The 11,831-nt window shown below is 37.8% G+C and overlaps 1 protein-coding gene across 4 annotated transcripts; it reads right to left on the bottom strand.

Moving 5' to 3' along the window:
• Positions 1-342: 342 nt before the first annotated feature.
• LOC132098945 (ATP-dependent DNA helicase Q1-like) lies at positions 343-8,092 on the bottom strand. 4 transcript variants are annotated; one of them, XM_059505258.1, is made up of 16 exons: positions 7,668-7,785; positions 7,532-7,585; positions 6,868-7,086; positions 5,962-6,141; positions 5,766-5,872; positions 5,497-5,695; positions 5,255-5,421; positions 5,085-5,160; positions 4,541-4,689; positions 4,346-4,463; positions 3,748-3,886; positions 3,408-3,499; positions 3,099-3,315; positions 2,880-3,006; positions 1,732-1,871; positions 911-1,051 (listed from the first exon to the last, which is right to left on the bottom strand). In XM_059505258.1, exons 1-15 carry the CDS (start codon positions 7,711-7,713, stop codon positions 1,755-1,757), a joined length of 2,007 nt encoding a protein of 668 aa, XP_059361241.1. In that variant the 5' UTR covers positions 7,714-7,785; the 3' UTR covers positions 911-1,051; positions 1,732-1,754. The 4 variants fall into 4 exon arrangements, with proteins under 4 accessions (XP_059361240.1, XP_059361239.1, XP_059361241.1 ...); XM_059505257.1 differs by lacking the exons at positions 1,732-1,871; positions 7,668-7,785 and adding an exon at positions 7,820-8,092 and having other exon boundaries at positions 343-1,051; XM_059505256.1 differs by lacking the exon at positions 1,732-1,871 and having other exon boundaries at positions 343-1,051.
• Between the last annotated feature and the right edge of the window lie 3,739 nt (positions 8,093-11,831).

Genomic DNA, 11,831 nt, shown 5'->3' with positions numbered 1-11,831 from the left:
AGAAACCAATACTAAGTAACAAAAACACAAATCATACTAGTTTAAAATTTATATATATATATATATATATATATATATATATATATATATATATACTTTTCTGTCACTGATTTTCTTTTGATGAATTACACATATGCAAACTGAATATCAGATGTCAAAAATAAGACAATGAGCGACATTCAAAGGAGGTTTGCAGTATAAATGACTCCAAATGAAATCCGGCAACCAGTCATGGCTTAAATTTTAATTTAATTTAATTTAGAAAGAAGTGAATTACAGTTATTTATTTATTTATTTACCACAGTAGCAGTTACAGCTGTCTAAAAGTAATCTTAGTCAGAATTAACCAAATAAGTTTATTTAACAAAAATATTTACATGTTCAAACTACTAAGAAAAAAAAATGTAGGTCAGGTTTGCACAACAGAAATCATATGGAACATAATTCACTGTATGAGCTTTCTCCTCATACTAACACGAGTCCATAAATTTCTGGCACCTTTGGCTATGGTCGTCTTCAATGGGAAACGGAGACTTTTGAAGGGCTCTCTCATACACGTCAGCATCCCAGGCTGGGAGCTTTGCAAGTGCTCATGGGAAATATAGTTGATCCGTCTTAACTGTTTGCTATAGTAACTGCGCAGATGATGTAGCTCCTCCACAGCAGCTGCAGAGATGATAGAGAGCTCAGAAGGAGCACTAACCAGATCTGCCTTCACCTGGTCAGCATCAGCACCACAGTTCTGAGTTAACGGTTGCTTTTGCCTCCTTTTCAGTGATGAAGACTGCTGTTCGGGGGAGTTTTTAAGACCTTTCTCTTCTTCACTTGCACAGTTCCGTTCTTCTACGAGGTTGACCTCGACATCAACCTCAAATACTGAGGTTGGCTTTACATACTCGCCTGCTTCCCAAGCAAGACTTTCAATGTGGTTTTGAACGAGTCGCTTCTCCATGTTTTGGTGATTTTTATGGATTTTAGTTTTGTTATGCCTCTGAAGAGCCATATTGGACACATCAATCAAAGCTGTCTCAACCTCCTCTTGTGTCTCATCCTGAGGAAAAATAAGCAATTACTAGTTTTTATTATTAATAGAGCTGTCTCTAAGAGAAATGCAGAACTACAGGGGGAGTTACTAGTCCACACAAAACATTAAAGGCACAGTTCACCCAAAAAAATGACAATTATCTCATTACATACTCCCCTTCCACTTGTCCCAAACCTGTATGACTTACTTTCTTCTGCTGAACACAAACAAATATATTTTTCAGAATGCTGGTAGCCAAACAGTTGGCAATAGCCATCGACTTCCATAGTATTTTTTTTTATAGTTACCATTAGCTGCTTGGTTTCCAACATTCTTCAAAATATCTCCATTTGTGTTCAGCAGAAGAAAGTCATACATACAGTTTGGAACAACTTAAGGGTGAGTGAATGATGACAATCTTCATTTTTAGGTAAACTATCCATTTAAGATGGTTAGTTTCAATTGTAAGGTTAATTTTGTCTAAAACAACACAACATGCAACATATTAAGCATTTTATAGCCAAGAAATTATATATGAGGTTTAAGGTGAATGCAATAAACATCACGATAGGTGACTATCATAGACATGAGCACAAGCAGGAAAAAAAGAGAAAGAGGTAGATGTTTCCCCTCAATAAACTCTTGAATATTTCTTAGGCAATGTCTACATGCTTTTGTTTTGTGAAAATGGAATAAATGAACTGTACTTTTTGGTTCTTCTCCTTACGAACTAGGGAAGACTCTTGACTTTCTTGGCCACTGATTTTTTCTTGTCACTGTCAGCCGGTCTTTTTCCTTCTACTTTGGCGCTACTTTTCTCCCGAACACTTTCTGACACTTTCTTTACCTGGGGGGCGGCACAACAGCTCTTTACCTGTTGGTGGGCACTATAAAAAACGTTATTTGGATAGGTCAGCACTAGAAACTGTAGGAACACAAGAGATACCAGAGGTTACTACATGTTCAATGAGGGATCATGTAGCTAAAGCGACTCCCAACAAAAGAGGTTTCACTCATAATGCGAAAAGGCTTGTTTTAGATGATGTAGCTGATCCAACTCCACCATGACTGCTGGGACAGGGTTGTTTAGAGGGTGATAAATGCATAATCTGTGAGCCATTTAATCGGAAATAAATCCAATTTGGTTTGCAATCAACTGGGCCACAATGAAATTCTGAAATCCTTTACTTTTTGGAGATAATATACTTTTGGAGTGGTTTTCTCTGATTTCTCAAGAGAAGTTTAGAATACAGTATGATCTCTGGCAAAGTCACTATGATCTCCAGTATAAGTCTAAAATAAAAATAAAAACATGTATTTTAACATTACAATGTTGGAAATCAAGTTAAGCAGACATTTTATGAATGTGTTAGTTACTAGTTATTAAAAAGCATTTTAACTAAGTGACCTGTGATGCAGCCTTCAAATACTCTGATGGCATCTACCTGAAACACAATAAGACTAGAAGAGGAATAATAATACAGATAAACACAAAAGATCAGCAAATACTACGGAACAGAGACCTAAGGCCAGATCCAATACATGTACTCTCAAATTTGACTCTTAATTACACGAATGTTCAGTTAAAATTGAGCAGACGCAATAAATATTTTTGGTACCAAGTAGCATAAATGTAATAAATAAAAGAATCAGAGGAGGACTTTGGATTGGATCTGGCTGATTGTCACTACTGAAAGAAGTTCAGGAAAGAATTGGCGCTCATCCAACCATCAAGAAAAGTTGAAATCTAGAAATCGCTAGAATCATTGAAAAACGAAAAAAAAAAAAAAAAAAAAAAAACAGGACCACTTGCACATGACATATGAAAATGTCTGCTGGATTTGTTGACTCTTACAGTAGCATGTGACATAACTCTCCTCATCTTCATAGTGATGGAGTGATTGCCATTTTTCAGGAGAGCTGCCTTACGGCCCAACTTCAAGTAGAAGTGTGTTGTGTAGGGAGTGAAGCTAAAGTCCTCACTTATGAATAAAGAGAACAGAGTTAAAGAACAAAACTAAAAAGCCAAAGTAGTTAACATAATTCTACTTGAGCTTTCAAAAAAGCAAAATACCTGAAGTAGCCATGCAACAAAAGGTGGATGATAACAGACTCTACTTCCACGCGTGACAGGGACGTGACCTTTATCGTTTTGCGATGCTTAGCTGGCCCTTTTCCCATCCAAGCGTCACAGACTTTCAGAGGGGTCAACTTTTCATCCATAGAGCTGGCCATTTCTACTATCGTGACAACATCTCGAGCATGTTTGGTGATGTCCATTGTGATGTAGTCTAAAAAAATAAATCTCACCATTGAATAATTCACCCTATTGACAAAAACTGGTAGAGTTCGGTTGGTAGAAATTTGTGTTGGAGACTCTTACCATTGCCATGCCGACAGACATCACACATTTGGTTGCACTCGTCATCATTCCAAACTTCATCAAAGTGAATGGCCATCATAGCACGACGACACCTACATGCACACACAAGAGTCACGTCTTAAAAAAATACAACCCTTAAGCAGTCATATAACTGAAAGGCGACATGAAGCTGAAGTAGTTTTAAAAGTCTGGAACATATGACACAACGTTTGCCCACAGTTTTGCAGTCTGGACGAGTCTAGATTTCACGGAAAATCGCTTGGTATACGAGGCAGAAAATGGCTTAGTTTCAGAAACCAACAACAGTGGTATCCTGCATATCAAGTGTATTTTGACTCACCGGTCCACATTTTGACAATATGCCACCATATTCTGTAGCTTCTGCTGCCCAGTGTTCTCCATCACAACCATTGTGCTTATTCTGAAGATGTCTGCAAACCCGAAGAATACTATACAATCCGCTGAGCCATCATCCCTTCCTGGAATCAACAAATTAATGAATAAAGTACAAACATTACTTTTAGATTTCATGTTTATGGAAACTTTTTACAGTTGCACGGAAAGCAGAGAAATATTTCCTTCCGCACTGCACCATGTATCAGATTATAGCAAATTATTACATTTGGTTTTAAAACATAGGGCTTGTTTTATCCATCGGTTGTTCACTGGATGGAGGTAGATCGGAATGCGAGAAAGGGGCGGGGTTTAAACATAGAAAATGATTGGAGAAGTCTGGCACCACTTCAGACAAGTCTGTCATTTCACTGCAAGATTATGACATTTGTATTAAAAAAATTAATTAAACTACATGGATGAAATGTTCACAACATGATAAATAAAAATCATTCAGAAAATAGACATGGTGAATTTTCATTTCATGCCGTGTGGTTTAGTGTAAAGTAAAACTCCAACATTAAAAGTACCAGGAAGATGCCTACCTGCACGTCCACTCTCCTGATAGTAATTTTCGATAGATTTGCTGATGGTGTGATGGATAACAAATCGCACATCAGCCTTGTCAATGCCCATCCCAAAAGCCACAGTGGCAACGACCACCTGCACACACACAATCTTTACATTACATATGGGCATATTACAAAAACAGTGACCAACAGTAACCCTGTATGTGCGACCTGGATCTTCTTGGAGGACCACCGCTGATGCACCAGAGACTTGTCTGAAGGCTCCATGTTGGCGTGGTACGGCTGAGCAAGAATATTCTTCTTCTGCAGGTCTGTAGCGACAACTTCTGCATCCTTCTGGGAGAAAACATACACGATTCCTGGAAATATAACATATGTTGTGTATTTTCATTTCGTGGTTTTCAAATAAATACTAAATGATTTGTGACATTTGGAGAGCATAAAGACCCGTTCACACGAAGCACAATTACTAAAGATAACTATATTAGCATCAACAGCAATGCATGAAAACGTTCTGTTAAGACTGCGCACTGCTGTTATGTTTTCTGCCAAGACAAGTAGATTCTGATTTTCATTGATCATCAGCCGGAAAAAAGTCACTCTGGAAGGGATTCAAATGATATTGTACTTCTGTGTGTTTATTAATATATCTTTGACGTGGACATCCCTGTTCCCACAGAAATAGAGCAATTATTACATCTTTATAGTTATCGTCCCTGGTGTGGAGGGCCATTTAGCAATTAAATTGATTTACCTGACTGGTTTTTGTATCTTTCTTTAATCAGTTCTGCAATTTGGTGGGTACAGTCTTCGTTATGTTTTAAATGAACCTGTAGAAGAGATGAAAGATTACAAATTCTAATCAGATTGGCTTATTCTGCCCTCTTCTAGTGATGATAGGAGCTAAATAAGCGATGTGTATACTTCATAGTAAAGGTTTGGTCTGTTGAACGGTGCTGTCAGTGTGATCGGTTCTTGAACACACAGAATCTTCTGGCAGTCTTTAAGAACGTTGCTGGTTGCTGTGGCAGTCAGTCCGACCAACGGGACTTTGGGGAACTGGCGCTTTAGGATACCCAGGAGCTTGTAATCTAAGCGAAGGAATAAATGACAAATTCAATCATGGGATACAATTTTTACTCAGTCTGGATGAAAAAGAATCTCACCTGGCCTGAAGTCGTGCCCCCACTGACTGCAGCAGTGAACTTCATCAACGGCAATGCGTGCCAACAGACCCATGTTGTAGGCCTTCTCAAGTTTGGACATCAGTAGTTTGCTCTTGGCGATTTTCTCTGGGGTTACATAGAGCAATTTGAAGGGGCTGTTTTTATCTGTCATCCCTGCCAGCACCTGCTTAGAGTCCTGCTGCAGATGAACATGACTATCAGCACCTGTACGTAACTCAAAGCTGTCCAGTACTTCCGTCATACTGTACCTTTGTACTGGAGGCATTGAGAGTTACAGCCGGGACATTAATGGACTGCAGATACATAAGCTGATCCTCCATTAGAGACACCAACGGGGCGATAACTAACGTAAACCCTGATAAATGCAACCAGACAAAGAAATGCACAGGAATTAACATTCAAAATACATTCGTCACCAAAATATGTATAAATGTGAGGACATACCCTTAGAGCAGAGGGCTGGAAGTTGGTAACACAGGCTTTTTCCTCGTCCAGTGGGCATTACGAGGAAAAGGTCTTTCCCTGACATGCTGAAATTTATGGCCGCCCGTTGCAGGGGACGAAATTTGGAGAGCTGGAACACGTTACACAGCTTGGCCTGAGCTTCTTTAGACCATGAAAAATCTGATGATAGAGCAACAAACATAAAAATTACACAGATCACACATTATATCTCTGTAATTTCACTTCATTACACAAAACGTGAACATTTAGCAATATACACCATGGTGGCTAGACTGCTCAAAAATTTGGAGTCGAATATGATTTCTGAATGTTTTTGAAATATGTCTCTAACTGTAATGCATGCGCACCAGGGTTTTATTAGTTCAAAAAATACAATAAAAAACATAATATTGTGAAATATTACTACAATTTAAAATAGCTGTTTTCTACTTTAATATATTTTAAAATGTAATTTATTCTATTTTTAGCATCATTACTCCAGTCTTCAGTGTCAAATGATCCTTCAGAAATCATTCCGGTATGCTGATTTGCTGCTCAATAAACACTTATTGTTATTATTATCTCTGTTGAAAACATATTTGCTTAATAATTTAGTTGAAACGGAGACATTCTTATTTTTTTATAAAGGCCATATTATAAATGTCACTTTTGATCATATTAATGTGTTGTTGCTGAATATTAGATATATCACTACCACTACATACAGTATTTGTTTAAATATAGTCCAGCTGAGTCTGGTTCTTTCTGAGGTTTTCACCTTCATTCAGCTCAAAAGGTTCTTCTTTGCCACTGTCACCTTTGGTTCAAAGCTGCTTTGGAACAGCATGTATTGCAAACAGCACTACACTTCTTCTTTAAACCATGATAACTGTGATTGAGTGATACCTGACTCCTCGTAGTGCTGTAGGTCCTGTTTGCTGAATGACGGTTTGGGAGGTTTGCTGGATCCAGATGGCTGGGCCGAGCTGCAAGCTCCCTCCAGGATCTGCAGAAGTTTGTTCTTCCTGGAGCTCAGCTTGGTCTGTTTCTCCAGCAGCTCGGAGATCTGCAGTTCCACCATCTCCAACTCGGCCTCCACCGAGTCCAGTTCTGCTTGAGCATCATCTGCAAAGAACGGGACTTTCTTTAGTCTCATTCACTATGATTTGATACGTTCAACTAAACTTGTACGCATTATTATTAGGTACCCTTGTCCATGCACTCATTTTCTACAAAACACACAAGCCCTTAACAGTATTCCCTTGAGATTGCAGCTATGACTGCTGTATAATTCCCCGTGTCTCTCGCCTCCACATCTCTAATGAGCCAAGCTTCACAGAGAGATGTAATGATGAACGTCACACCAGTATGTTTACCTGCTTCACTCCTCAAGGGAGCATTAAGAAACATCCTGACATGTCATTCATCCCACAAATGCATACTTTTCACTTAAAAATACATATAATATAATAATAAAATAATTTTGTGCATTTACACCATAAAATAACCAAGTGGGTATAATAAGATATACGAGTTTATATAATAAATGGAGGAGACAAGAGAAACTTACCAATATTAGTTGCCATTTTATGCAGCTGTTCTTCAAGATCACATATGAGGATGACTGTAGGAGACAGTAAATCAGTATGTTTGCTTTCTGTAGATCGGATTACTTTTCTTCACTGGAAAATTGTCTTTGTAGTTACCATCTTTTATTACTACGCTGTTGCTTGATGCTTGTAAGAGTTCCATTTGATAATAGGCACAAGCAATGGAATACACGTCATGTTTCTGAACGACTCGAGCATCCTCTAAAATGTCCAAAAGGGAATAAAGTTCAATATTTCTGGGTACTCACCCTTGAGTGATCGTAACTCTGCTTCTTCTCACTTTCTCTTGTTTGCTCCAGATGAAGTCCTCGTTGCCCCACGCAACCATTAACAGAGAAACTGACCAATCACGGGACTGGAAATACAAGCGTCCAGACAAGACAAAAGTCTTCTGAGCATTAGAAAAACAATCCTACTGTCGTCGATTCATACTGATTAACTATGACTAAATGTAGTCCATTATACATTTCAATGATGATTTACTGTGGGTAGTAAATTGGTTTTAGGTAATAAATATATTAGAAATGGCACTGTTAAAAGTGGGAGACCAGGAAAATGATTTTTATTTTTCAAAATAAAAGTCAGTATATTTTGGTGTTATGAGAATGTAAGGATTCTCCCGAATATGGTTATGAATGCATCATTCATTAAGTTATCTGTCAGACATATATGCAAATGTGAATTTCAGTTTATATGTAACAGATTGCTGCAAAAATTAATATTCTGTATACATTACAAAAATGCATATTCTATCCCAAGTAAACTTTTACCTAATGCTGAAATCTGTATCCAACGCTTAGTGAGATACAATAGCATTTAGTTAGACAAAACTGATTTTCTTTTATACTATAAGTAGTCAGTGTCAACAAAAACATCCATCCATATTCCATTCTGTCCATCCCATAGTGTTGCAGGAGTGCTGGAGCCAAAGTCAGGAAAACACCCTGACCAGGTGCAATTAATCACATGTTTCCCCTTCATTTCTAATTATATTATCCATTATTTTTTATTCACATGTTTAGTTAGTTTTAAACATTTAAGTCTTTCAAATTTCTATTGATAGAATTATAATCATCTGCAATGACAACAATCTCCACAAGAGGCAGCTATAAACCAAGAAATAATTTCATATGCTAATCCAGTTCCACGGACCCTAAGAAAGATGTCACCTCTTCAAATTAGGTCTTCCATCCACCCCTCTTTTTAACAGGAAGGATAGTTCCTCTCCCAGCTCCATTTACACGAAAATGCCATGAACATTAACGATGTGTAATTAACAAAATAAATATGCACACTACTAAAGAAACAGTTCACTCAAAAATGAAAATTTTCTGAAAACATACTCACCTTCAGGCCATCCAAGATGTAGATTAGTTTTTTTTTCATCAGCGCAGAATAAAAAAATAAAAAAAAATGTTTGAATCAGTAGAGAAATATGAACCAATCAAACAAAAACATTTCTAAACTAATATGTTGGTGGATTTTAATGTAAGAGGACAGGATGCACTTTTCACTGCAGGAAGCATTATTATGGGCTAGTATTTGCCTTGTTGGATTTCTTTTTTTTTTTATTTAAAAAAAATTTATGCATTCAGCAGACACTTTTATCCAAAGCGACTTACAGTGCATTCAGGCTAACAGTTTTTACCTAACATGTGTTCTCTGGGGACCGAACCCACAACCTTACGCTGCTAACGCAATGCGCTACCACTTGAGCCACAGGAACACTATATAGGTATAAGACGCCCTTTCATATCTGACCATTCATTATTGCTTGTTTAATGTTTCCATGTTACGGCAAGCATTACAGTAATGCCTGTCTTTTGTACTTTCCTGTAGAAGCACTCTGGATCAGATTACCTGCTCCATATGCATCACACAAAAAAAATTAATTAAAGACAATTCTCTGCTTCAAACTGGCTTTAAAGGGCAGTCCTTTAATAAAACTTCAGCAATATGCTTTTCTTTGAGAGACTAAGTTCCCTGTATCCCTATCTGGCCAGTGTTTTCAGCTCTCAAGCCCCAGCTGTTACATGCAGTCAATGCGACACTTATTTTTCCATTAAATACTGTATACGTTTGGGTTCAGTGTAATCAAAAGTCATTAATGACAGACAATCGTGCATCTATAGTTGAGGCGTCTGAATGTACAACTGCATTGAGAAAGGCAATGAAGGTCCAACACAGAGGATCTGTTCTCACAAGTTCTTGGCCCTAGCAGATGTGCTCTGTGACATTTAAGCATTGCTTTAGAAAAAAATCCCCCCTTCTAATGATCTGAACCGCGACGTTGAATGAAAAATGAAATGAATTGCCATTGGTGTGCTGAATTGAAGCTTTACTCTCAATGACAGTGCAGTACATTGGAAGATAAAAACCAGTTTTACAGGCTATAAATACACCTGAAGTGACAATCTATCCCTGAGTCAGTGTATGCCATTTAAAGCATTAAATGCATTCAATTTATCAGAAGTTACAGTAATGGTAACAAAATGTGTTTTTTTTAAATATATACATACTGTGAACTTTCTATTTACCAAAGAATCCCAAAACTGCAACTCTGATCACACAGAAAAGCTTAAAAGTTTTTCATAACCTTCTGCGATTTGATATATTAATGTTCAAAAGTGCAAAATTTTAATACTTGAAGGCATGGTTCAACAAAAAATTTAAGTTCTGTCATTTACTTACCTTCAAATTGTTCCAAAGCTTGATGCATTCCTTTCTTTTGTTGAACACGAAAGAAGATATTTTGAAGAAAGTCTATAACTAAACAGTTGACGATAGCCATTGACTTCCATAATATATATATATATATATATATTTATTTATTTCATTTTTTTACCGTCAAAATATCTTCTTTTGTACTCAACATGAAATGCATTCAGGTTTGGATTAACTCGTGGATGAGTAAATAATGACAGAATTTTTGGGTGAACTTGCCCTTGAAATAATAAACTCAAAGTAAAATCAACAGTAATTGTGACGATCTTCTTAATAAGGGAATGTAGATCATTGCATTAATAATAGTGTCTTAATAAGGGACAATAGATATGTGCATTCATATCTCACTTCAATGAGAGGAAGACTATGAGAGGGACTGAGAGAATAAAAGAGAACTCTGTTTTGACTTATGGATGAGGAACAACTCTGCACATGCTCCACATGTGGATTGTCTCACAGCCTTCGGCTCCGAGTCCACAGGGGTGCTGAAGAATCTGCACTGGCCCTTCCTCTGCTATTGTACGAGCTTTTTTCTTACACATAAAGACTAGAGAGAGACAGCCGAGGAGAGGGGGCCGAGAGAGGGTCAAGGGAGAGTGAATGAAACGTTTTGGAGGCTTTCAGCGGTGCAGCTCGAGAAGGAAGGATGAATGAGTGAGAGAGTGACAGAGAGGGACATGGAGAGAAGGAAAGAGAGAGAGAGAACGGGGGGTCGAGCGGGCAGCCACATGGGCAGTTCTCACTCGGGATAATGAGAGTCTTTTCTGCGGCACTTAACCTACAAATGCCACACTGGGAACCTACAGCCGCACGAGCTGGTCCACATAACAGCCACGCTCGGACACGCTCGCCCACCGCTTAATCAAATTTTACACCCAGCGCGGTGCCCCCCGCTACACGTGGCCCTGACAGCCTCTCTCCCAGGATCACGCTCACCCAGAGGCCATGGAAAAAAGAGAAAAGGCAGGAATGCTAATGAAGATGAACAAAACCCAGCACATTGGTTTTCTGCAATAGCATGACACATAGCAACATGTTGTTGCACAGAGCTTAATGGGGAAATCAATGGAAAATGGCCCAAAAATGTTCTGAATATATTTTTCTAAAGCTATTTTTCACTAAATAATACCAGTCAATGATAATATTAGATTTTCTTTCCAGAGTTCTATTTAGTTGTCTGCAGCACCTATTGCACCCAGCAATATTTTTTGCTTTTGTTTAGTTTCATTGGCCAAGCAAAAATAGACTGACAATATTGTGTCTAAAAGAGCTTAATATGAGCTTCTTTTAAACTGAACAGCTGTATAAATTCAATATCAGATTCATAATACATGGTAATATATTGATTATTAGTGAAAAAGAATTTGGAAAAAAAACAGATCCAGGCACTCAGTAGGATGCAAAAGTTAAAAAGTCTTTATTATTTAAAAGGGCTAAAGCATAAAACACCAATGTGTATCGGCCCACTGGCCTTCATCAGGGTGTTGGTAACAAACAAACAGAATCAAGCCATACTTATGGTTGCATTGATTTCAG

The sequence above is a fragment of the Carassius carassius genome, chromosome 22 (genome assembly GCF_963082965.1).
Source record: "Carassius carassius chromosome 22, fCarCar2.1, whole genome shotgun sequence".
NCBI classification, from domain to species: domain Eukaryota; kingdom Metazoa; phylum Chordata; class Actinopteri; order Cypriniformes; family Cyprinidae; genus Carassius; species Carassius carassius.
The sequence above is the reverse complement of the archived record's forward strand: the minus strand, read 5'-3'. Positions and strand labels throughout refer to the sequence as shown.

Excerpts from the sequence above, each read along its gene's own strand:
- LOC132098945 (XM_059505256.1), bottom strand. The coding sequence starts at position 7,713 with ATGGAACTCTTACAAGCATCAAGCAACAGCGTAGTAATAAAAGATG. Across the intron at positions 5,161-5,254 it reads GACCAAACCTTTACTATGAA|GTTCATTTAAAACATAACGA; the intron begins GTATACACATCG and ends TCTCTTCTACAG. Across the intron at positions 4,690-5,084 it reads AAGATACAAAAACCAGTCAG|GAATCGTGTATGTTTTCTCC; the intron begins GTAAATCAATTT and ends TTATATTTCCAG.